Genomic DNA, 27582 nt, shown 5'->3' with positions numbered 1-27582 from the left:
ATGATGAGATTTTTTAAAGTATTATCACATCCATAAGCAGGGGCAGATCCAGGAATTCCATAAGGAAGGGACGCCTTTACAAAATTAAAGGGGGGCGCATGCCCCCCATTTTTGAAATTTTTTTTACAAGAATTAAAGAGGGGGGGCGCGTCTGGTCCACTCCCCTTGGATCCGCCACTGCCTACGTTTAGTGTATATTGGTGAATATTACAGGTGATGGGTAATTATCCAAATTAGGTCAGTGTCATTCAGTTTCCTGAAATATCACTAGGGGATGCAGGGAGGTTGCCTCTTCCATTCATTAGCTGGATTACTTGGATTTTTTTTTTCAAAATATTCCTCCTCCTCTTAAACATCATATTAATGAAACAAATTATCAATCTATCATAACGCAATGGTGGCTTGCATAAGGATGGAAATGTTGAAAAATTTTTATCTTTCTTATTATTTCAATAGGTCAAACTAAAGCCCCCTGCTAAGGGGGAAAAAATACAGACATCATTAGAAATGTTTTGCAGTCCTAGACTCCTAGGGTGCTGGGTAAGGAAGAGAAATGTGAACAAAGTACACTCAAAACTGGGAATCAGCTGAGCGACTCGCCAGAGAAAATGATTAAAGATCCATTGGCACCCCCAGAAGACAAGCCAGCTTTGGATGACAAGGTGGAGGCAGAATCAAATCCACCATCAACACCTAACCAACCATTCAACTTTAAGTACCCCATTGACCCGTTGAGGACGAGTCCCGAATATACTCGGGCAGGTGTCAATGGGAAATGCATGTTGTAGCATAATCAGTCTGTCCTCAACGGGTTAAAAGAGAATACAAGCCACTCGAACAGTCATTTCAACCATCATTGTACAAAGAGTTTCAATGAGTACACTATAAGTCTTCAGATACAGTACTCTGCCACACATGTTTACAAGGCTGAGAAATAACAGAAGTTGAAGGCAAAATACAAGGACATGTCTTTCCTTCGAGACGGCTTTTCAAATTGGAAGAAGGCGGAAGAGAAATTTCAGGAACACCAAATATCGCAGTGCCATAAATCGCAGCACATGTCTTGATGTTTCTACCAAAGACATGTCCTGACATTGGTGAAATGCTTGACAAGACCTTAAGCCCACAGAAGGAGAAATCTAGAAGGAACGTGGCAAATATCATCAAAAACATACAGTTCTTAGCTAAGCAAGGTCTGGCTTTTCAAGGCCATGAGGACGAGGAATAGAACTTCATACGACTCTTATCATCTTTGAGCCAAAGACAATCCTAAAACGCTAGAGTGGCTTAAGAAAAAAAAAAATCAACAGGTATGTTTCACATGATGTCCAAGATGAAATTCTAGAGGCAATGACATTGCAGGTAAGCATGTATTGCGAGATGTTGCGTCTTATTGTGTTTGTGAATAATATTGTGTATTACGTGAACTGCTGACTGAAACTGCTGATCACTCCACAAACTATATCCCTATCATCTTTCTTCCTTCATCTCTTCCCTCAATCCCTTCTCACGTTCCATAGCCTGAAGTCAGCCACGCAGACACATCTTACGACCTGTGATATAAACACAGTCTGGTCAGTAATCCTATCACTTCCTTTCCTGTATTCCTGTTGATTGCATCCTGGTGATAAGATTGAATGATCTGTCAATGAAGATCAATGAACAGGAAGAGAAAATAATCTCCCTAGAAATAGATGCTGAAAACGTGCAAAAAAAAGCTGATGAGCCCCAAGGAGGAGAGCTCATCCTTGAGAATTGCAGTAGATGACCTAGAGAACCGGTCAAGAAGACAAAATCTGGTCTTCCATGAAATTCCAGATGGAGGAGAAGGGGAAGAATGTAAGTGGATTGTGGACACTATCCTGCAAGATTTTATCAGTCCGTCACCACAAACATACACAATGGAAAGAGTGCATTGTACTCCTACCACCATGCAGCAAGCCCTGGGCCAGGTTTAACAGCTCCAGCAGATAACACTAAGCCACGGATGATTTGCATATGCTTCTCGACTTTCAAGTCAGAAAGAGAAGGTGAAGACTTAATGTTTGAAGAAGTTAAAGGCAGAGGAGTGCAACAAGCATAAGTTATACATCGCTGAGGATCTCAGCAAGCTGGATGAAAACCTAAGGAGGGGCAGAATGGAGGACTTCAAACAGTTTTGCCTGAAAGGAAAGAAACCTTTCTTTATTTACCCGGCCAAGCTAGCTCATAAGCTTGGTCAGTTAAGAGAAAACAATGGAGCTGTGAAGTACAGCAACGCCATGAAGGGAGTGTTTGTGATCCCACATACATGTAGCAATGCAGACTGTGAAAGGGTTTTTCGCTTCTGGGAAAAAAAATGAACGGATTTCTGGCCAAATTTGGGTGATCAGACCTTGAAAAGAATTTTTGATTGCAAAGGCAAACTACGAAGGAAAATGCTATGACCAGAACCTACCAAGTGAAGTGCTGGGGCGGATCAAAGGAGTAATTTACAGAGCTCTCAATACTGTACAGCAAGATATTTTCGCGGCATGAAATTTTCATGAACTACAGCCGACAGCCTTTTTTTCCAGCATGGAATTTTTGCGAACTGTCACTGGCATTCAAACGTTTAACCCTAAAAAGACTGGGGGGGGGGGGCCTAAAAGGCCCCCCCTCGACATTTCGCGCGATTACTCAGCAGCATGCAATGCTCTCGCCGCGATGCTCTATGACTTTTTTCTTTCGAGTTTCCCGCACATTTTGACACCAAATTTGTGACGCCCGGGGGTACGGTTCTGAAGTTACATAACTTTTTGTACATGCACGTGAGACCGAAAATGGCTCAAAAATGTGATTTTGTGTACAAAGTCAATACAAATTGAGTTTTATCACATGGTTCATATAAATATGCTTATTTTTACTCTCAATGGCTAAAATCAATTTGTTTTAGTAGTATTATGCTTCAAAAAGGGTCTGCCACAAATTTTGCTGAAAAAAACAATAAAAACAAAAGGTCAAAAAAACAATGAAATACATAAGAAATTCATAAAACAATAAAATAAATAAGAAATTAATTTTGATACCGATTTTTTTTTCAAGTACATTTGCTAAGAATGCCACAAAGAATATCTAGACCAAAAATGAGCACTTTTGGAGCTTTATTTACTGATTTAGATCAAAAAGTCTGATTTCTCGCATAAATTAGCATAATTAATCAAATAAAATAAAAGAAGACTATTTTTGGAAAATTTAAATATACGATCTTGTAGATTACATCGCACACTACCATTGTGCACATTTCCGTGGCGATCGCGCGATCCACAGCCGAGATCTTAAGGGGGGGCCCTTTAGGCCCCCCCCCCCCCCCCCCCCCCCCCCCCCCCCCCAGTCTTTCGAGCTACCAAAATAGCCCAGTCTTTTTAGGGTTAATGCATAAAGAGTAGACAAGAACTTTTACATGCATTTTGATTTCGCGAATCTTGGCTATTGTGAAATTCACGAAAATAAAATGCAAGCGGACATTCCTTGCTTTACAGTGCCTAATGAAGACTGGTACACTACCACTGATATGGAGGAAAGCCATTTTTTTCATTAGCTGGTGTTTATTCTTCAGTATTCACAAAAGACTTCAGAAGCTGAAAGGAAAATCATAAACATTGGGAATGCAGTACCCTAAAGGCTCATCAATGTGGGTCACCAATGAGGATACAAGTGTTTACAGAAACATTTCTTTTCCAGCAGAATCTTGAAGCTGGTCAAACTAAGTTAGATGGTTGGTTTAAATTTAAAAAATATGTCTTTGAAAGACACCCATTTGTTACTGACAATTTCGGCAAATGTTCCTGCAAACCATCCTTTGTTGGTGGTATATCTGCAGCTGTGGGGATATCTATGCTCTCTAGTGCTTTCCTAGCCTTATATTTAGATATTTTACATCAGTAAATAAGCTGTATAATGCACATATATCATTGATTGTTCATAACTTTGTCTATTATTGATTCATTTTCATGAGTAAGTTTCTATTCTTCAGCTTGCAACTAAGCTTTTACATGGCGCTTAGACAGTTGCAAATCTTTTAATTTTGCTAAAAATATATCAGTATATTGCTTTGATGCAACTACACTCTCATGGACTATCATGCAATACATGATCAGGATTTTGGAATAGCATCAACTCAAGACAGTTTTTGACTTACTTGTAAGTTTTGAATGGAACATTTTACCTCAGTGCACTGCTTTCGTCCCCTGAAAATAGTTTTCCATTCTTCAATGACAGAGACACGACTGCAGAAACAGACTTTCACGAACATACTGTATGCAAAAGCCTCGAGTCAGTGATAGTGCAATCCTATAGCTGCCTGGGATATCATCTTAGTTTGCACAGCTGCTTAAAGAGCCACACATAGAAGTCGTGTACAGTGTATCTCTGGCGCAACGCACAGAAACAGTTTTGACATGATCATTGCATTGTTCCATTGTAGATCTACGCAACTGAATAATCAGGACGCCCGTCAAGCCGATCCCCGTCGGTTCTGGAACTTCATCGGAACGACTGACTGAGGAGCGTACTTTCCGACCACGTTTCGTGATTTCGTGATATCGACTCCTCCATGACGCTGATGAACTCCCCGTAGGACTTCAGGGCAGCCTGCGAAACAGATGCTAATAAAAGGGAGAGCCAGAAGGTCATAAAGGTGGAATGATTAAGGAAGTAATGATAATAATAATACATACATACAATTTCTATAGCGCCATTCTCCACTTTAATTAAATGCTCAAGGCGTTTTAAATTGAAGCAAAAAGACTGAAGATGCAAGTACAACACCGTAATAGAAGAAGATGAAGAAGCAGAAAAAAAAAGAAATAAATAAAAAGGACATGAAAGTCTGTCTTCAAAAGGGACTGGTCTTCAAAATGCAATGCTAAACAAGTAGGATTTTTAATTACTCCTAAATGATGTTATGGAACTTGAGTAATGATAGTGGTCATAATGTGGAGAGTGATCAGAATCATGAAAATCATAATTAATTTGTTAATAGCACATACTTTCATGTAAATGAAGTGCAGTCAATTCCCAGATTAAAAACATATGGATCTCAATATTGAATTACCAAATAAGCTGCATTTCTTAAAGAATATCAGTTATCACATGGTATAACAAGAAAACACTATACACTGTAAACCTATTGCACATTGTTCTCTGAAATATAAGACATTCTGTATGTCCCAAACAGTAATACCTGATACCCCATTTCTCATTTGAAAAGTAGTACAAGGGACTCCCGTTATAATGAAGTCCCGGGACCGGCAGTTTTCTTTCGTTGTATCAAAATTTCGTTACAACCGAACAAATAAACGATAAAATTATACAGAGTGGATAATGTTGCGGCCTGAATTTTTACTTCGTAGTAACCAGAATTTTATTATAACTGTGTTCGTTATAACGGGAGTGCACTGTATATCTGGCAATGGAAAATAATGCCTTCAAAATTAATAGCATTAAAGGAATTACATAATGAGAATCACTACCATAGATGAAATGATTTTTTTTCTTTCGTTAAAGTTTAAAGTAGTAGAACAAGAATCTGAATGTTCTTACCAAGCAGATCGGCACCATCTATGGCCTCCTTTCCTTCATGTGGAGCCAGCTTTGTGTTGACGATGCCATCATATGAAGCATGCATGGAACGCAAGCTTGACAAGAGCTGTGTTTACACGAAGAAAAACAAAACAATATAATAATCACATTCTAAACATGGTTGTCCATTGTCTTGGTGTTGCACAGTCCATCTTTCTGTGCTTATCACTCAAAGGCGAATGTGCCAACATTAGTGGACACCACTGACATACAGTATGGGTAAACACACTATGTTCTTGATGCACTCTAGACAAGTTGCTACCAAATGGACTTGAGATGACCTGCCTTAGACTAACACACCTGTAGTAGCAAACCACAGAGGACTGTTTCTCTGTATAACGATGCAAAAGTATCAGCAGTTATTATGAATGACATTCATTACAATTCAGGGGTGATGATATTGGAAAGAAAAAAACAAACAAACAAATATGTTTGATGTTCTTTTCACGTCTAAGAGCAGGAAAGGAAACGTCCGTCCAAGTCTTCATCATTTGAGGTACAGTACTAAAGACATCACATACTTCCATAACAGTTTGTAATGAAATGCAGAGAACAAATCATATTTCATTATTCAATTCGCTCAAGCACCCTTGATGAGTGCATTGGCATGAAGCTGTTTGAGGTCTTTGCAGCTCCTGCTGTCATAGAATTTAGCATACATCTTCAGTCTTTTTGACATTGGCTTCTTTTTGTAACTTTGTGAAAATCTCATTTCTTTAATTCCTGCAAGCAAACTTTGGGTTTACAAAAGAGCAGATCCACTATCAAAAAAAAAAAAAATATAATAATCTATCAACTTCTATGTGTGTGTTTGGCAGTAAGATCTATTCTGTTCTAGCCACAGTGGCCACACATAATATACAAGCCCCTCCCTCCAGGGTACTGATGAGATTCATTGAGGAAACATCATAACATCACATCAATCAAAAACACCTATCTTTTTTTTCTTTTCATTGACTGAAAACTTTGCCACTCTACCACAGCTACAATTGTGATTCTACATCATCATCACTTTTACATCAGAACATTTAATTTCATGGCTTGATCTATTCTTGTGGCTTCTTTCACTGATATATATCCACCTATGTCCAGTGGAAGAGAGTTACTTTATTTCATTGTGCTAACACATGCACTTCTTCTTTTTATAAATTTCATAGATAAGATTGTAAAAGACTTTCAAAATGTCTTTAAATATTATGGTCAACAGCCATATCATGTTTATAATCAACATTTGTAAGTCCATGGGTAATCATTCCAACAGTATCCACATTTCATCAGTCACCTAGCTTAGATCATATTCAGCAAACCTTGATTACACAATATTGTGATATGTGTGAGAGGATAATTGAAATGCATTTGATATTCTACAAAAAACAGCACACCCTCTGATTTACCCTTACCAAGGATGGATTTTGAGGAAATGACTTTCACTCACCGCTTCCTTGAGCTCTGTGAGATGTTGGTTTGCTTGGATGAGTTCCATGGACAGATGTGTAGACATCTCCAGCAGAGCGTCCATATTGGGTGGTGATCTACACAAGCACACGATGAAAACGAAGAAATTAGAAGCAGGGTCAACTTTGCAACTTTTTTTTTTCTTTTTCTTTCTTTTCCTTTTTTCCCCCTTTTCCTATGAGCTCCCTCATGGAAACATTCTATAAGCATTAAGTTTAAATAATAGCAACATTTGATCGGCTCATTATATTGCTCGATTTGATCTCAGTATTGTCTGGCACAAATCATCTTTCAACAGGGCCCCATTTATTTCCATTTTTTCCATCAACAACAACAACTTCACATGAAGACCTTTGTTAAAAAAGAAAAAGAAAATCAACATAAGGGGTACATTGAACAAGTTAACATTGAATGTCCTCATATTAGCACTATAGGAAAATCTGATTGTCACTTCATGAAGAGAATGTAAAAGAGACATCAAATCGGATTTCAAAGTTAGACTTTTTTTACATTGAGGCAGCAAACCGCAATCCGAAAAGTAGTGAGCTACTTGAATTCAGTATACTGAAATAGTTCTGGAAATTTTACATAATTCAAATGAGAAGACAGGGCCATAGATTTGACTGGTATTCTACTCATGAGCTTTCTGCCAATATATTCAGTGATTTGAGAGGTAGGAAATGTTTTACAGTTATTAAAGCAGTCAAAAAAAAGGGAAAAAAATCAGGTTTTCTACTGAACTCCACATCTATTTCACAATGTTTGTTTTGAAATAACTGTGAAATTAAGGATTTACATTCTTTTTTTTTTAATCTGGTAACATCAATTTTTTTCTCATCAGCCATTTTCTGAGAAGTCAGAAGAATTTTATGGCAAATATTCCTAGATGTACAAGATACCCTGGCATGGACATTCTTTGCAGAAAATCAGGAACTGCAAAAACTTGGGAACTGCATCACCCACTTCTGTTCTCCACCTTGCTCCTCAGCCGCCGCGGCCCGCTTGGCGAGGGTGCGAGTGATGTCTGGTGGAAAGAGGCTCTGCTTGGTGGACAGCGTCTCCTGGAGGTCACGCCCATGGGCCAGAGATGATATGAAGTGACAGTCGGAGCTGAACTGATCCCACAGGGGTAGACTCTCACTGATTGTGGGGGTCATTGCAAAAAGGGAAGGAATGCACTTTAATGGTAGATGTCATACATAGCAACCATTTAAATGTGATGAGAAAGAAAGAGGGAGACAGAGAGTGAAGCGAGAGAGCAACGAAGAGGAAGTTATACGGGTAGTTTGCCCATAAACCATATGAACTACCACATGGAACTATCACAAAAGGACAGACTGAATCGTTTATGTCAAATACATCAAACTCCTTTTATGCTGACAAGGCATTACAGAGAAAGAGATAGAGAGGGGAAAAAACGTTTCATTGTGCAGAAAGCTTGTCCCATGTCATGCACAATTTAAGTGGCAGCAAAAAACCAACAGATACAAATAGACAAAGCCCCAGATCAAAGGATACACTACACTACATTAAAAGCAAAATGTACATGTAACAAGAGATGTATACAGTAACATTTTCAAGACACAGCTGTAAAGATCTTCTAATGCAATATTAATAAAAGGTCAATCAAAATTTGACATACTCTACGCCACTACCAGATGTCCTCTCCACACAAATTTTGATGGACATCATGATAATGAAATGCTTCTCGCTATTAAATACTCATTATAGCTGTCAATTACTGGATTCTCTGTACACTGTAGGTACAACAGGGGCCTAAATCTCACCTCACTACGCCATGGCTTGATACCCCGAGGGCCCTGGACTCGTCACACATGTCACTGATGTACACAATGTCCAGGAGTTTGTCCCAGAATGCTGCCTGACTGGAATGCGAGGTGGACACACCCTGTCGGACAACAACCATGAAAGCAAACAGATGGTTCAATACAGTTTCAAATACAAAATATCTAATATTTCAAACCACTCTCAAGACATGGCAAGAGGACCATTTTAGATATTTTTCTACGCATCCTTGCACATGCACAAAAAGTCCACAGCAAAGAAACGAAACAATTTGGGGCAAGTCCAAGATAACGCGCACGTTACGTATGGGACATTCAGAGACTTTTATGACCTGAAAAATAGTGTTAATGGCCTTTGATCATATTGAACTTCATCATGGTGATTGATATCTAGGAGAAGTATAATCATGTTAAAAATTGAGAAAAATGACCTTGACAATTATATTCTAGAAGAGAAAATATGTGCCGTTACGTATGGGACCAGAAAAATTTTGTTTTTTTGAACATTTTTTTCAACCTCAAAACTCTCTGAAAGTATATCATTCAACAACTTGTAACTCACTGTGATGAAAGTCACAACACTCAAGATTATCACAGGTAAGTTTCATGTAATTAGGCAAAAAGCTCTAATTACAGGTTCTAATTAAAGACAGACATGACGCGTTACGTATGGGACAGTTACGTATGGGACAGTTTGTCCCCCATTCATTTAGTGTGTAAAGAACCATGTTTATGGGTATTTTGCATAATTATTGAAGTAAAATCAGTTGAAACTACTCAAATACTGATCCAGATTGTCAAGGAAACAATATTCCCCAAATATTCACCATCATAATCATATTCAATCATATTTTTATATATTTATGACCAACTTGGGTATGCATGCCCTTTGTCCCCCATTCGTTTAGTGTGTGGAGAACCATGTTTATGGGTATTTTGCAAAATAATTTTGCAAAATACCCATAAACAAATTTTTGCATAATTATTGAGGTGGAATCAGTTGAAATTACTCAAATACTGATCTACATTGACAAGGAAACAATATTCCCCAGATATTTACCATCATAATCACATTTAATCATATTCTATATTTTTTATGACCAACCTTAGTATGTACTGTATGCCCTATTTTCATCAGGATAGTTACTACTGAAAAATTGAATAGTTAAGTGTTTACTTCCATTGATGAAGGGCAGTTTGCCATTCAGTTTCAATAAAAAACAACTTGACACAAGAAATATCAAGTTTAATAAATAAGCAATACCTGCTGCGTGGAACCCCAGTGATCGAGTAGATATGTGATGTCTGTCTAGCAGTCAGGTCATTGATTCGAGTCACACCTCAGTATGTATACCCATGAATTTTGTCGTGGCTACTATTGAAAACTGAATAAGGACAATTTGTGTATCACTTGCAATAAATAAAAAATCATTTTACTTTATTTTTATATATATATCACAACCATTTCAAATTGGAACTCCATCACATAAACTTTGAATTCCTCTAGTCTTAAGATTGTATGCTCTTAAGTAATTCATATAATTGGTTTCCAATCATCTCATTAAATGTTGAAAACTGAATCCTCATTTCTACAAAAAACTATACCATCCCTTTAATGCTGATTTTTCATTGTGTATTTTGCCATTTTCCCCTCCCCCTTTCTGAAAATTGTTCAGTCAAGTTCATGTATTGTTTCAAGTGTCTATAACTCAAAAAGTAGCTGCAATGTTGGGATGCTTTCTTCAGGATGATTGACCATTTGTGTACTGAGAGACCTTCCCAGCTAGCTACATGCATTCACATGCAATATGTATGAGAATGTCCCATACGTAACGCATTTGTCCCATATGTAACATTATTTCAATGCCCAATAAAAAATGTTTCTTTTACTTTTTTTTCTTTTTTCTCTGGTATTTAATTTCTCTAAACACTAAATTAGAACTTTCCAAAAGGGCATTAAAATAGCCTTAGCAATTTCAGAAAAAACCTAAAAAAATGACCTCATTTTGTTACGTATGGGACATCTCGCGATAGGACACGAGCTAATTTGCATAATCATTTGCATAATCCCTAAATTTTCATACCAAGTTAAACTATGTGATGAACTTCTTATGTCCACATATTAATCAAATATCATTTGCTTTCCTTTGAATTAATATGAATTTTTATAAATGTCCCATACGTAACGCTGTGTTTCACATTTATGCAAATGAAGCCCTTGAAATTTGCATAAATTTACATAATATCATTTTTTCCTCCATGGAAATCAAAACTTCAACTCATAAGCTTCAAAATGATACCAAACATGTCAATATTGAGCAAAGATGAAATTTTGCCTTCTGAGGGGACCTTATCTTGGACTTGCCCTTTGAAAGATGAAATCGTCCAGCAGTACATTACAATACACAGTACGTACATATTTGTCCAGCAGTGCATTCATGAGTTTTTGCATGCTATGACACTTTGGTGTGGATTTGAATCATCTGATGTTCTTAATGAAGACTGTAATTTGCTCACATAGGCTTTGTGATAGCAAGTTACTGAAACCTAGTTTGTTTTCTTTTAATGACTGAGAATTTTACTGTGTGATAAAAGAGAGCTACTACTCTGCAGTTTTCTGGCACACAAGCAGTTGCCATAACAGTGTTTGTGAAGTACTCTATGAAATGATTTGTTGAAATATACCAGGTATTACTTGTGTGCAGTCGCACTGATCATGTAAGTATAAACTGTGTTAAAAATAAGACAAAAACTCACCCTAACAAGATCAATATCTCCTGGTCGACATATTCCTAGGTACGCACAGACCTCAGTTATAACTGTAAACAAAATATGAAAGTTTTCAAAAACATGACTCAACAATGAAGATGACAATATTTTTGTGAAAACAACCAAAAAATATGAAATGCAGTTATGCACTCCTTTTGAGAGTGTATCATGCAAAGCAGTCCAAATTCAAATGAAACAAACTGTAGAAGAAAGGAGATTTGTGTCTACCTGTATATCTAATTCCCCAGTGTTTCCGAGACAGTGTCAACAGAAGGAAATTGAGGAAACATTTTGCTCTTCCCTGATATATGTCCATGTGTATCTAGAATTTAGCCAAACATATGAAAGTGTGTTTTATTGTAGGTGGGTCTTGCATCAGATACATCAGTGTTTAATTTCACAAGTTTCAGATTTCACAAAGTTTGGAAGGCAGCAGTAAATTTCAACTCAATTCTGCAAATTTTCAAGAGTCTATTTGACTATTTTTAAACAAAAAAAAATCCTAAACCATGAATTGTTTATACAGTTCAATTGTATATCAATCATTGACTGACAATTCATAATATATTGCTAACAAAACACCAATATATATTCTGTGTCATAACTTCCCTTGGTAAATACTACAAAGTTCTTGCAAACAACATGTCAGAGAAAGTGACACTGTACAAGTGCATCCTGGTTGTGCGTTCAATGAATCTACAGCTCAGAACACCAAACAAGAAAATATCACTGTGGCAAAATATTTTCAATACTAGAGAGGGGCCGTCAAAGGCGGCAGACCCACGCCTTGTACAAAGTCGGGGTAAACATAATGTGCATTCGGTCATCTACCAGAATTCGGTCACTTAATTGCCAGTGTGCTTTATCACCAGCCAGTGAGTTCTACCAAAGATCGTACACTGAAGTGTGCGATCTTTGGCTCTACAGTCACATCACACGCAAATCACATCATTTCACATACGGTAGCACTCATTCACAACAGGAAAGTCCTTTAGTCTCCTCCAAAAATCCATCGAAAATCCCAAATACCACCGTCAAAAGTGCAGAATCAGAACTTTTCCAAGCGCGCGCGAATTAAGTCCAGTTTTAAGAGTATTGTCTACGCGACGGGTCGCCGAAAAAGCGCTAAAAATCGAGAAATACGCCGTTTTGTTGCGGGATATTTTGCTCATAGCAAGCCGAGAGTGTGATGATATCAAAGGTCATATGAGTGTACGATCTTTGATGGTATCCACAAAAGCGCAAAAGAAAAACAAAATTTACGTGCTCCCTAGGCAATTACCCCTATGATTAGTGTCTACGGAAATTATTCATTGCAAGGGTTGAATGCGAATGTCTACTGCACCAGTATTCGGTCACCAACGAGCGCCGCAACGTCCCCGATGCAATTTTGCACCAACAGTGTAGAGCGCGATGCATTTTCAGCGGCCTTGCACACGCATTGACATTGGGCGCGCATATCGTGCAGTGTGACTGACTGAGCAAATGCTCCTCCAACGAAAAAAACAATCAATGTTAATTTGAAAAATCATCAAAATACGGGCCAGTTTGTGACGACGGAGAACGAACTTTCATAAATCTAGAAGGACATAGTCCCTCAAATAGGCCTAAACGTAAATTTCGGAATTCTTACGAACATTTGAGTCGGATCGTTTGGGAGTTTATGTGTTCGTATGGTAGCGGAAAATCGCAAAGTGAGAAACGGGAAATTTTCGGAGTGGTCACTATACCATGGGGTCAAAACTTCAAGGTCACACAGAATTTGCAAGGGTCAACCGATTATCACCAAAATCTAATCGATTCTTTCCTGCCATTATCCAAACATCCCCTGAACATTTCGTGCAAATCCGTTTACCCGTTCTCTTGTTATCTTGTACACAAACAAACAAAAAACAAACAAACAAACAAACAAACAAACAAACAAACAAACAAACATACGGAACCCTTTACATAACCCCCTGCCGATTTTCATCGGCGTGGGTAAAAACAAAATTTACGTACCCCCTGGGCAATTACCCCCCTACGGCAATTATTCAATGCAAGGGTTGAATGCAAATATCTACTGCACCAGTATTCGGTCACCAACGAGCGCCGCAACGTCCGCGATGCAATTTTGCGCCAACAGGGTAGAGCGCGATGCATTTTCACCGGCCTTGAACACGCATTGACAATGAGTGCGCATATCGTGCAGTGTGACTGGGACCGAGCAAAATTATTTCATGATTGAGGAATGCTCCTCCAACAAACAAACAAAAAAAGAATCAATGTTAATTTGAAAAATCACCAAATACGGGACAGTTTGTGACGACGGAGAGCGAACCCCGAACTTTCATAAATCAAGAAGGACATAGTTCCTGAAATAAACGCAAATTTCGAAATTCTTACGAATGGTGTTGAGCAGCGAAGTTGGATCGTCTTACGAACAGAGTTGCATGCAGCGAAGTCGGATCGTTTGGGAGGGAGATACGCTTTTGTATATGGCGCGCCGATCGACCAACAACACTGTTTATCGGCAATAAACACTGTTTATCGAGCGATAAACACTGTTTATCGAGCGATAAACTCTGTTTATCGAGCGATAAACTCTGTTTATCAAGATGAAGCTCTGTTTATCACACCTTTATCAACTGATAAACAGAATTTTTCTCGATAAACACCGTTTATCGGCGGTCGATAAACAGTGTTTATCACAAAAAAACTCTGTTTATCGGTCGATCGATAAACATAGGTTTTTGTCGATAAACACTGTTTATCACTTGGTCGATAAACATAGTTTTTCTCGATAAACACTTTATCACTTGGTCGATAAACATAGTTTTTCTCTGTTGATAAACAGTGTTTTTCGTTCGATAAACACTGTTTATCGCCGATAAACAGTGTTTTTTCAGTGTTTATCGCCGATAAACAGTGTTTTTCGGCGATGAACAGTTAATCGGCATTATTGATCAAATGGCGCGCCATATTTGTATGGTAGCGGAAAATCGCAAAGAAATGGAAAATGTTCGGAGTGGTCACTATACCATGGGGTCAAAACTTCAAGGTCACACAGAATTTGCAAGGGTCAACCGATTATCACCAAAATCTAATCGATTCTTTCCTGTCATTATCCAAACATTCCCTGAACATTTCGTGCAAATCCGTTTACCCGTTCTCTTGTTATCTTGTACACAAACAAACAAACAAACAAACAAACAAACACACACACAAACAAACAAACAAACAAACAAACAAACAAACAAACAAACAAACAAACAAACAAACAAACAAACATACGGAACCCTTTACATAACCCCCTGCCGATTACATCGGCGTGGGTAACAAATCCATTCATGGAAAACTGAAACTTCATTCATTCATGAAAGAAAATATGGAACACTGAAAATAATACAAACAGCCAGAAAATAAAAGTTACAGACATGCATGAACAGCTGAAGGCCTTGATTCAATGACAGCGAAGTGTGTTCAAATGTTTGAATACCAGCAACTGAAGTGACACCGTAACTATTGATCTATGAGTTAGGCAATGAATTCAATGACAAGACCTACAGGCTCACCTTGAAGTCTGGCATCCATCTTGGATTCACTGGTCCAATACTGGCTGTCAAACATCTCTGCTAACTTGGAATCATACCTGCAATGCAATGGAACACGATGTACATTGAAAATGTGAATTGTAATGTCCAAAGATACACTGAAATAAAACATCTGTCTATAAATGTGTGGTTTTCTCCTGTAATAGCTCTGCTTGAGAGATTTGGTGCTCTCAGCTCTGTGACATAATTTGCTTTGAAATGTTCAAATCGAATTCATCCAATTTCAAAGAACGAAAAAGAAATGTCCCAAACACAAATTGCGCAAAACTTTTTATAACAGTGCAAGTTACCACTTTGCGATGTGAGATATTTGCAAAGACAGCATTAGTTCAGAAGTCAAATACAACCACAATTGCTTCAACATCTCATGGATATGTCTATCTGAGAATGACAACAAACTTAATTGAAAATGATGAAATGATTTCAAGATATAGAGGCTTTAAACTTCTCAGATAACTTTGTACTTCCTTTGTCAGTTCTTACAAGGAAACAATAGAAAAGTACATCAGTAATTGACAATTTTAGAAAAGATTTTTGTTTAAAGGAACTGTACAGTACTGGCTGAGGTGGGGATTCATGGTTTGAACATTCCTTAGTGAGATAATGGAGTGGTTTCTGAATATCTCGCACCTCGACCAAAAATGTACACACCCTTTAAGAGAAGACACTAAAAAAAGGCAAAAAAATAATATTATTATCATCTTCAAGCGATGCCCAGCTGGTAAAAAAATTCCTTGGAATACAATCTAAATTAGTTGTTTTATGTTATTACACATAAATTCTATATAACTTCTCTTCTGACTGCACACATCAGCAGTACAGTGTACTCCTGTTAAAATGAAGATGGTTATAATTATTTATAAAGAAATTCTTATTACAACGAATTATAGTTTGGTCTAAAAATCATCATATTAATAAATAATACTTCACTGTTCTGTAATGAAATTTCGATTTTTACAGCAAAAGAAAACTGTCAGTCTTGAGGACTTGATTATTTGATGGCAGGAGTCCACTGTACTGAAAATACATTATACCTTGAGAGGAGCCATTGGAGAAGTCTTATCCTGGCCTCTCCTGGCTGGTAAAGAAGCTCAGCTATCCAGGATTCATCGACTCCATCCACAAAGGGACAGTCCAAAGCCTGTCAAGAATGGACAAATACAAGAATACAAGAATTCTTTTATCTGCAGTTTAATCTCTGCACAGCATTTTTATAGATCTAGTCATAATTATCGACATATTTAATCATTTGGATAAATTCACGAGGCGAAAAATTTGTTTGTTTTGTGCTACAAGTTTACAACCACGACAACCTGAAAGTCGATGGTCAAACATTGCATTGACAATAAGATTTTAAAATGCTTCCAAACAATTAAATTCACATGTATTTTTAGATATAGATCTTTAACTGGAAATAAAATATCAAGTAAATACAGGCACCCGCACCAAGCCAAAAGGTTTCACCATGAGCAAAAGCATACGATTCTAACAATGTTTAATAGGCCTAACATTAGATTTTAACATGTGGCAGACGGTCAAATTTTATTTTTGGACGGCGTTTAACTTGTTGTTTGTTGTCAAATTATAATTACATTTATGCATTATGGGCGACTTGCCAAATCAGTTCGGGAAACCCACTCACAAGGGGGGCCCCTCCTTATAAGTAACCCGTCCCCCTTATAAGTAACCCCGTCCCCCTTATAAGTAACCCCCGGGGCACCCCTTATAAGGAGTCTCCACGCTTTTTTGCAATGCAACGCGAAAATGAAAGGACTGCGGCAATTCGCTTAATTATGTCCATAAAGCTTCACAAGTTTCCTAGTTACTCACGAAATTTGAGCACAATCGGTTTGAGGCATCATATCTAAAATCATGGATTTAAATGCGATGTCAAACAACCCATGCGAATGCTGAAATGCGAGCGATTACTGGCGCGAGTGTCGCCAGGCGCGGCGGCGCGGCAAATGCTTGAGTGCAGACGTGGCGACTGAGTACATGTCCTTTCATTTTCGCGTTGCATTGCAAAAAAGCGTGGAGACTCCTTATAAGGGGTGCCCCGGGGGTTACTTATAAGGGGGACGGGGTTACTTATAAGGGGGACAGGTTACTTATAAGGAGGGGCCCCCCTTGTGAGTGGGTTTCCCGAACTGAAATGCATCGAACTCGTCCCGACCTGAGAAACGTAACCTGAGCTGAGAAGGATTTCGGTGTAGAGTTTGGTTCCGTAGAATTCGAGATATATATCTAGATACTAACGTTAGTATCATACATTTACTGGATACGAAAGCAGAGTTACCGGCGAAAACTATACGTACGCGCTACGCTTCAAAGTACACTTCTCAAAATGCATCATATCGGTGACTGTGAACCGTAGTCGACCGGGCCGTCCGTATGTATAAGTTGGTGAAGAATAGAACGCAAAATAAAACGCATGGGACTACAGTATACATGTGCACTGCACTTGTCACCATCTCGGACACAGTCGAGAGCTCAGAGCAGAGCGACTGTCCTAAGAAGAATAGCAAAATACAGAGATCTATCCTTATCATCATAGATATATTTGCCATGTATCAGTTTTACTCACGTCAAATCGTTGCTTGAAGGATCGCGATAATTTTTCTTGAGATGTCTTACTCTTACTTTGACGTGACATTTTAGCAAGAATTGCTTGAAGTAAGTCAATTTACGAGCCACAGAACCATATCCTCGATCAAAACAAGCTTGATTGGTAAAGATAGAATGCAATATATTCTGCAATACTAGTTCTTGCAGTATTACATATTTATTTTAATGTATTTATCTATTTTGTATTTCCATTATTTTGATGTTTGCATTAATCAAATTGATCAATAACTTTTAGTATTTAGATACTTGTAGTTCAAACTAACAAACAGTAAGCCAGCAAAAGATGGCTTCTTCTATGACAGGACGATTCTTCCAAACCCTCCGAGAAAGTGGGGGATTGAGAGGCTCATTCTGGAAGTTACTACGGTAAGTTATAGATAAATGTAATGTTTAATGTATTTTTCACGTCACGAATTTCGTAGAATGATTGTTTATCATTGCAATACGCACTTTCCAAGGTTGTCTTTAAGCAGTGACACCTCCATGAACGAATAGGGTAACTGTCGGCTAGCGCCAGCCGTGTTGCCATTACAGTTTCCATTCGCCACACACACCGCACCCGTGTACCCGCGCGTACGCACTATACACAGTCACAGTTTCATTTTTTTTCAGATGGCAACACGGCTGTCTGTCTTTTATTGAATAAAAAGTGTATTTCTTGATGTGTCATTGAGATGGCAACACGGCTGTCTCTTAATGAAGTAAAGTGCATTTCTATATGTGTCATTGAGATGGCAACACGGCTGTCTCCTATGCTATGGAATAAAGTGCATTTCTATCTGTTAAATATAGATGGCAACACGGCTGTCGATCTCTTATGAAGTAAAGTGCATAGTGTCGTTGAGGTGGCAACACGGCTGGTTGCATGCTGAGCTGAGCTGGTGATTCTTAAAATTATCTGCAAACATTATGAAAGAAGAGATTGATGAAAATCAGGTCATTGGAAATGGGTATACCGTGTTATTTGGAATTTTCTAATCGTTTTCATATCAAGTCGACCCCAATGACGATTGCTACAGCTACGGCTACGCTGATGATCACCGTTCTTCAGTAGTATCAGTCAGTCTACCGCACGCACACATGCCGCGCACTTCCTTAACGGACCAATGAACGGATGGCAACACGGCTGGCGCTAGCCGACAGTATAGGGTAGAAGAGTGGCTATAGTCCCATGTATAGTTTTCCATGTGTGTTTCTTCCTTAACAATTGTGCTGTGCAGTATATCCCGTTTGCGGCAGTTTAAGCATTGTTAAGGGTTTTTCCAACTTGTAAACAAATCAGGCAAATTATTTTCAACCATTTCATATATCATAGACAAGATTATTCATTAACGCAATTGTTTTCGTAAAAGAAATTAACCATTGACCAACGCAGTTTTCATGATTTACCAAGGCAAAACCCGGCACAATTTTTGCCGATAAGGGCGATATGCGACGTAGTATTTCTGCTTGCGGCACGATGTACAATCCCTATGCAATAAGCGCGTGCTCCGCGATCTTTAGCTGAAACGCCTTCACATGTCTCGCGAACATTGCGTAAGCGCCAATTCCCATTGCGAAAGCACATGAAAATAGCGTGCGCACATGCATTGGCCGCAAACAAGATCGCAATTCTGGCGGTGTTGTTGATGTCTTTCTCGTGTTTTTCCCATTTTTTTTTTATGGTAACATCCACTTTCCGAAAAAAATGGCGGCCCACATCGGCTCGCGAAAGTTCTATTTTAAGTGAGGATGTGTTTTCAAAATCCATGAACATCAAGAAAACGACAAAAAATCCAGTTTCTTGGACCATTGTTTCTTAACTATTATGTTAAGAAGTACCGAAAATTTCATTTTGTATGCGATATGTTGTCATTTCCGTGAGAAAATTTCACTTTCGTCAGAGATTGTGCCCATTTTATCAGTTGGTTTTTGTTGATTGCTAGTGTGTTAGTATATGTGTAGTGTGCATGTAACAGTGCAGTGCTGTGTTTAGCGGTATATTACCGTGTATGTTGTACCTGCCGCGAACGGCTGCACGGCCGCTTACTGACGCAGTTACTCTATTTGAGTTTACATAGGCCTAGTAGAGAGCATATTAAATTTACTTAGTAATACAGAGTATGTGGCAAAATCGTGAAATAGGCCCCACCGCAGTGCGCGTGCACCCATGCGTTAGCAAGCAAGGGTAGGTCCTAGGGTTAGGGTTTAGGGTTAGTTCTAGTTAGGGTTGTATTTATGGTTAAATTGGCCGTTAAATTAGTCGAGGGACATTAGGGAGTCCTTCCGAGAAGAAAGGGAGGACAAAAGATGATGTGCTGTGGAGATCGGCCCCACTGCTGTATCAGATTCGCGTAAACGCCGTTTGGTGGGGCCGCATTCACGAGTATTATACTGTGGAAGGAAGCCCCACCGCCGTGCTTACCTACCGATGATCGCCACACGGTGGGGCTGAATTCACGAGTATAAATAGGGGAGCCGCTGTAGTAATTGGTACGGACACGCAGTGGTGGGGCCTATTTCACGAGTATGCCGAGTATGTTGTAATTTACACTGATGAATAAAGGAAAAATGAAGTACTCTAACTGGACTTGTACGTTGTACATGCAGTAATTTAAATGGCGCTAGCGCTAGTATACTTTTTGCACCTCCTTGATATAATGATAGGCACCGCCAATGGCCCTAGCTGCCACTGCCGCGTATATGCACCGAAATTCAATGTGCGCTGTGCGTCACTGTATCCCCATAGGCATACGTGTTGTATGCGGGATGATCGTTGTGCTATCGCTGCGAATTTTTAGTGCATGTGTCAATGGAAAAGTGGAAGGATATTAGTTTTCACTTTGTGTGAACAGGCATTTTTCGGTACGTATCGAAAATACAGGATTTTCACTTACCAGCGAAGGTGACAGTTGCCTTCAGAAAGCCGGAATTTCAGCGCAAATTGCGATGATTCGTGACGTATCGTACCAAATTTGCAGTGAAAATTTGTTAAGTTTTGTCTTTGTTTGTCTATTTACCTATATTAAATGCAAACTTCATTATTTTGTTTGACATTTTTGGAAAGCTTAGGTGATGTACGATTTCTTCAATGCACAACCTAAGCTGCGCTAACCAGCACAACGGGTGTGTGGCAGCTGGAAGTAGGGCACTGCAAGACAATTTTCAGTCGATCTCGAGTCAAAGTTTGCGTGTGGTTGCATTTTCTCCGTGCGCGCGGGAACAAACCCGTGCGTGCGTCTATGGGAGTTGTATACGTTGAAGTTTGCATACAAACGTACAAATGCCATGCAACAAACTTGCCTCCTTTTCATCGTGATTAATTTAAATTTGTTGAATTTCACAAAAAAAAAAAACCTACAACTATAACTTAGTCTAATGTTAGTTATTCAGAAATTCCTTCCACCTCCGTGGGTAGCCGTTGACACATGCACGCATATCGGTAATGAGCGATTTAACTTTGACATACGCATCGCATGACGCTGAACGCCGCACCGCTAGGCCACCCTGCAAATAAGCGAGTACAGCATAGTCTGCCAGCCGGTACTTCAGGCGATGCCTTGTGCGAAACGGGACTCCCTGATGCCGTGCACGCGCACCCGTCACTAGCAAGCGGTGACGTAGCAGACGACGTAGATTTCAGAGCGCACATTTAAAAATACGGACACGCACAAGTTTCGATCACAGCTATTGCGTGATATCGGCAGTGGTTTGTGGTAAAAAAATCAACACATATTTTTTTTGCATACTGTAATGAAATTTCGGGGTCAGTTTTTACTGATTAAAATCATATTTTTGAAGTTCCAAGGCACAAGGTATGATTTTGTGGTTTTTTACTTTGCAATGAGAGTTCTTTTGAAGAACGTAGAACATTTTTTGATTTCTATTGAATGAGTCTATCCTTGACCTTGTCAACGAACTGATCTTGTGCTTCTCACTCGTTTGTAAAATTTACTTTGGTTCTAACGTTAGACGAAAAGTTACTGTTGTTGAGGACAAACGAAGTGTAGACTCTAGACTCTAGCAGTTCTACCTGTTGTTGTTGTTGTTTTTTTGCAAGTTGAAGAAGAAGAAGATCTCAAAACATGCACGGACGTCTTACTCTGCCTAATCTGGACAGGTTTCTACTATTCAGTCAACAACTAAACTTTAAGTATTGTCTCTGTCTCTGAGTCTGACTAACGATGAGTGAGATCCAAGTCTAGTGTAGTAGATACGAAATATTCTCCGTTTTGACACAAAAAACAGTCGATCACAGCTAGATCACCCTGCGCTAACTACGTTGCACGGAAGCAGACACTGTGTCGCGGGTGTAGGCCTGCACGAAACATATTTTCACGGCAAGGCAGCGAGCATTGCGATTGATCTGAATGTAGCAATCTCAAACAGCTACAGCATGTTCTATGGTATCGTTAAAAAGAATTAAATTTGTTTTTACACGTTTCCCTCAGGCCCTTGCACCGAGTCTTGCGGTATAGCGATTGAGCAATCTTTGGAGTTGATTGTGTTGTGTGTGTGTGTGTGTGTGTGTGTGTGTGTGTGTAGTGTGTGTGAGGTTTTGTATATGAATATGATAAGATGATGAAATGTGAGATTATATAAACACAAAGAATATCAAGAGAAAGGATGGGAAAAGTGGGAAATGAGTGAACTGAAATGGCTAACCTTGGAAAAATTGAAAAATACAAAATAGAAAAAGAAAATAGAAAAGCAAAAAGAAAGACTGAATTTGAAAAAAAAAATGAAAATAGTACTTGTAGATTAGTGAAATGAGAGATGAATCAAATCTAGATGAAAGGGAAGATGAAAAAGAAAGTTATAAACAAAGAGTCATAAAGTTTAGGGAAAAAAAGGAAATAAAGAAAAACGTACATCAAAAGGGACATGAGAAAAAGATACTAGTGTGGAAAGAAAGGAAAGTTGATCGAGGGAAGCATAACCAGAAGGAAGCAAAGAACAGATACAGGAAGAAAATGGGATGGGAAATCAAGAAAAGTCGGTCAAGAGGACTCCCACAAAGAAAGGAAGGAAAGGGGGAAAAAAGGAATACATGAAACTTAAATAAAATGGAAACAAAGAAAGAAGAGAAAGATACCAAGGGATGCACCCACATACTTTGTCACAGGTGTTAAGAAATTGAAAGAAATGTGTGCATTTACAACACAACATTTTTGTGACAAATACAGAACTGTTGTGAGATGAAAGGAACTGTGTTTGTACACTTCATTATTCTTGAGATTATTTGTTTCATTTGCAGAGGAGAGGACCTGAAGATTGGAGTTCTAGTTGGGGAGGACAAATATGGCAACAAGTATTATGAAAATGACAGATTTTTTCTAGGTGAGTATATTTTAGTTGTGAAGATGTCATGAAGGCTCCTTGCCAATACAAATGCAGTCCACCTTGCTTAAGTCAACCTCACATAAGTCAAGTAATCGCCTAAGTCAATGGTCTTCTCAAGTCCTCTTCTCATTAAATTCTATTGATTTTAATCCCTTGTAAGTCAGTTTTTCCTCCAAGTCAAAGGCCAAGCTATTTCTTCAGTCCAAATGTATTTGATTTTGGCAAGGTTGACTGTACCATTATGTGCATATTCATTTTCCTGCTTGTGTCATGAAATTGTTGATTTAATCCATGTACAGTACAATGAGTTTCCTGTTCGTGATTTTAGCCTTATCACTTCAGGATCTACAATTATAAACCTACCTTTTTCTTTAACTGTCTGATGGCAATGGTGTGATTGCCCAATTGTAGACAAGTTACTGTCTCTAAGCCTCACATGAGATACAGTCAGCCTTGCTTAAGTTGACCTCGCATTTAATAAGTCAAATAATTGCCTTCAAAGTCAAAGGTCTTTTCAAGTCCTCTTCTCTTTATATTCTATTGATTTTAATCTTTCATAAGTCCATTTTTTTTCTAAATCAAAGCTGTTTCTTCAGTCCAAATAGATTTGATTTAGGCAAGGTTGACTGTACCTAGGTTTATGTAGTTTTTGAGGGTAAATTTTCATTGGATAATGCTATGGTAGTAGCATTTGGAGAGGAAATTTGCTATTGTACACCTGGGGAGTATTTCATAAAGCTGTTCGTAAAGTTACAAATGGCTTACAAACAGCTGGTGATCAGTTCTTGTGCTGAATTATTGAAATTCTGATAAGTATAGCCAGCACATCTGAACTGATCACCAGTCGTTTGTAAGTCGTTCGTAACTTTACGAACAGCTTCATGAAACAGGGCCCAGTTCCAAATATCCCAGGCTAATGGCAGTAAACATTTTATGATGCCCCAATATGTTGGTGTTTATGTGCAGCCACCAGTTCTTTTGTGATGCATATTCCTGTTATGCTTACTGTGTGCAGCAAGAAACAGGTGGGTGGAGTACCGCCAGGATCGTTACTGGAACTATGATGCAAGCCTTGTCCCTCCTGAATGGTAAGTGTTATGGCATTTTCCATGTTCTACATGCTTGGAGTAAAATCATAAGTAACTGCATACTCATATGTTCAAGATTCACAATTTCATATAGGCATGAGGGAAAAAAAAGAAAATAAAAGGTGTGGTACATGTACAAGATTTGTGCATGCTGGCATTCTTACACATGAATGACAATTTCAATTCATCATGAATTTTCGACATCACATACAATTTCTCTTTAACAGTCCAAAGATAACAAGCTTTTGTACACTTCAGTGATTCTTTTGTGTATACCAAAAGCAAAATAGTTTTGATGTGTGTGCTGCTGTGTATTGAATGTAAATTCTCCTTTCCATCCAATGACCTGTCATCATAATGTCTTCATGTATTTTGTGATAGTATTTTGTAATAACACTCGAGGAGATACATGTAATCTTTTTGAAGTTCATGATTTGTTGCTAATTCTGTTTTATTCTTCTGTAAGGCCATATGTGTGCATCTCGTACATGTACAAGGTAGATTCTCTCACCAGCTACGTCATTTCATTTTCCTTCACACCACTTCTTCAGGCACAGGTGGCTGCACAACATCACAGATGACCCGCCAACCAAGGTCCCTCCAGTGCCCCGCAAGTTTATCATGGAGGAACACCTCGAGAACTTCTCAGGAACCAATAAGGAGTACGTGCCCTACTCCACCACCCCCAAGAAGATTCATGAGTGGGTCCCGCCCAAGAACTAGCACTCTCCCAGGGACACAAGGATATTGAAATCCCTTCTGCTACAGCATTCAAGTGTATACTTTGTTGTGTCATGACACTCTGCCAGATGAATACCTGTGATGACACACAGAAGATTTTCTTGATCACAAGTAGTCTGTTTGAAAGTTGTTTGCAGTCTTACTTACTGCTTTAAGAAAGCAGAATGGAATAGGTGGTACTTGTCGTTCGTGATACACTTTTGAGCTGAGCATGAAGTTGAGTGAATTGTCCTTGCCTCAGCTGTGCTGCTAAACATCTGGCAATACAGTGTATACCTTTGTCATATGCTGCGCTGAGAACAGCATAATGTCATACAATGAGATGGCAGTTGTCATGGAGAATACTGCAACATGACTTCAGATGATATGAAAAACAACAAGAATTTGAAAGATTAGATCCTGAAAACTTGCCCCCTGGCAGCAACATCTGTTACACAAATCAAAAAATTCTGCACGGTAAGACATTTTAAGTGGGAAACTGAAAGGAATATTTCATTAAGTGGCATGCTCAGGCAGTCATAAAATACAGTTCCAAGGAAATGGAACCAGTACAGATGAGCAAGAATGCATATGACATCGGTATAAAAGAGAACAAAAAACAACCAACAACAAATGTCAATAAGGACATTGTCCAGTATATGAACTGCTGTATATAAATTATTGAAGAAATAAAGTTTTAAACATGCATATAGCAAGTGTATGTTCTCGTGTTTGATTTTATTGTCATTGTGCTACATGTACTGTGAACACTGTCGAAATGAGTGTATGATGGATTTTACTTTATTACATGTATTTATTATTCTATAAATGGTTTTATATATAGGCCCTATATATAAAACCTTTATAAATTAATAAATAATAAGATAAACTCCATTATACTACACTATAGTGAGGTATCGCTTGTAACCACATGACTTTGGCAGTCCTGATTTTCCATCTGTAAAAGTGGATATTTTTGTGGCGTGGAAATTTTTGCGAAACCAAAAACTAGTGTGAAAATAAAGGCACACGAATATACAGTAAACCTCGCATGAGTCGAAGCTCTCGGGACTGAGAAAAATGCGTCGACTTAAGTGAACTTCGACTCTCGCGAGAGTCGATTTTTTTTCGACTCACAGTTTAGTACATGTATTATAGTACATTTGCATGCATGCGTGTGTGTGTGTGTGTGTGTGTGTGCGTGCGGGTGTGTGTTTGCATTCAAATTTGTCTGTTCTTGAAGATAATGTTCTTATTTTGTTCTAAATTGAACATGGAATTTGTATCAATACTAGTAGTTAAACGTAGTTCTGAGAATGTCTGCGCTAATGTGGTAATGTGCATGTGCTATGTCCATGCAATGGTGCAACATAGGTAGCCGTCTCTGTCAATCTACCCTGAGACAAACACTCTCCCAGGCCCATCCCACCTCCATTGAACAGCCGGGGCACGCACAAACAAGCTCCGCCCACTTGGCCTGTCACTAGAATATCAAAGCAGCGATTGGTTGACCAAGGAGTTCTGGCTTGACATGGATAAAGTATGGATGTGCTGTGTGTATGGATAAAGTATGGATCGATGTGCTGTGTGTATACATGTATACATGTGTATGTATTCGACATGCGTGCGGAGCGGTACGGTGAGTGTGCATGCTTACCTGCAGCAGGTCAGGGACGGAGTTTGCGACATGCCGATTTTTTTTTTTGTTCTCCTCTTAAAATGAGAATGCCAGTCAAATCTTCTTCGGCTCAAGTGATGTAAACTACGTGTATTTTGTACAAAAGGGACTGAATGTTTTACTTCGACACAGCCGAAATTCGACTCTCGTACTTCGGCTTATCCAAATATTTCTTAGAGAAAATACATAGGGAAAAATCGGGACTTTTCATTTTGCTTCGAGTTAAGTGATTTTCGACTCACTCGACGTTGACTTATCCGAGGTTTACTGTATTTGCATGGCTTATGTTCCAGTAGTAAATTCACCGACTCCATGGAATTAAAAACATGCGAAATTCGTCCTACCCAGCCGAGTGCAAAAAAATTACTTGCGCGAAAATACTCACTTTTACAGTAGTGTATTTAGCTTGTCTCTTTTTAGTATGTTTGTGAGGTACCCATTTTAACAAGGTAAAATTGGCAGTCCTAGTGACCTTGTTTTCCTATTAACTTATACTGTACATGTATATAGAATGTGAAGACAACCATTTCCTTACAGCAAGAAACATGACATTTACTTTAGTTCTGTCATGAAACAAAAAATCAAGGCAGATTCGGAATGAAGTATATTGTTGGTGAGTTAGCAAACATAATGTATTTATCTGCACAAATGCCATCAGCAACAAGTCATCAGTCACATTAACATGTTACAAAGACTTGCATGAAGAGTTTGTCTCAATTTTTTATACATAAATCTTCTGCACATATGCGGTCAGCAACACATCAGTCCATTGTCACAACATATTATTAAGACATGTTTCATAGTTTATCTTTATGTTTTATACATAAATATCTTTTATTCGCTTCATTTCAGGATCAAACACACCTTATATTTTACAAATCAAAGGAATGATTTGTTGGGGCTTGCACTGAAAAAAAAAAAATGCA

The 27582-nt window shown here is 38.6% G+C and overlaps 2 protein-coding genes across 2 annotated transcripts; one reads left to right on the top strand and one right to left on the bottom strand.

Moving 5' to 3' along the window:
- Positions 1 to 4503: 4503 nt before the first annotated feature.
- LOC139743753 (HAUS augmin-like complex subunit 7) lies at positions 4504 to 17876 on the bottom strand. The gene is made up of 9 exons (XM_071654208.1): positions 17808 to 17876; positions 16258 to 16364; positions 15185 to 15261; positions 11619 to 11680; positions 8844 to 8965; positions 8020 to 8196; positions 7037 to 7133; positions 5563 to 5668; positions 4504 to 4625 (listed from the first exon to the last, which is right to left on the bottom strand). The coding sequence occupies exons 1-9, from the start codon at positions 17874 to 17876 to the stop codon at positions 4504 to 4506; spliced, it is 939 nt and encodes a 312-aa protein (XP_071510309.1).
- A 255-nt stretch (positions 17877 to 18131) lies between these two features.
- Positions 18132 to 25202, top strand: LOC139743769 (NADH dehydrogenase [ubiquinone] 1 alpha subcomplex subunit 12-like). The gene is made up of 4 exons (XM_071654221.1): positions 18132 to 18214; positions 23085 to 23167; positions 24186 to 24258; positions 24810 to 25202. The coding sequence occupies exons 1-4, from the start codon at positions 18132 to 18134 to the stop codon at positions 24979 to 24981; spliced, it is 411 nt and encodes a 136-aa protein (XP_071510322.1). The 3' UTR covers positions 24982 to 25202.
- Positions 25203 to 27582: the final 2380 nt, after the last annotated feature.

This window comes from Diadema antillarum, unplaced genomic scaffold (genome assembly GCF_040938485.1).
Source record: "Diadema antillarum isolate AM-2024a unplaced genomic scaffold, OU_Dant_1.0 seq00001105_RagTag, whole genome shotgun sequence".
In the NCBI taxonomy this organism is placed as follows: domain Eukaryota; kingdom Metazoa; phylum Echinodermata; class Echinoidea; order Diadematoida; family Diadematidae; genus Diadema; species Diadema antillarum.
The sequence above is the reverse complement of the archived record's forward strand: the minus strand, read 5'-3'. Positions and strand labels throughout refer to the sequence as shown.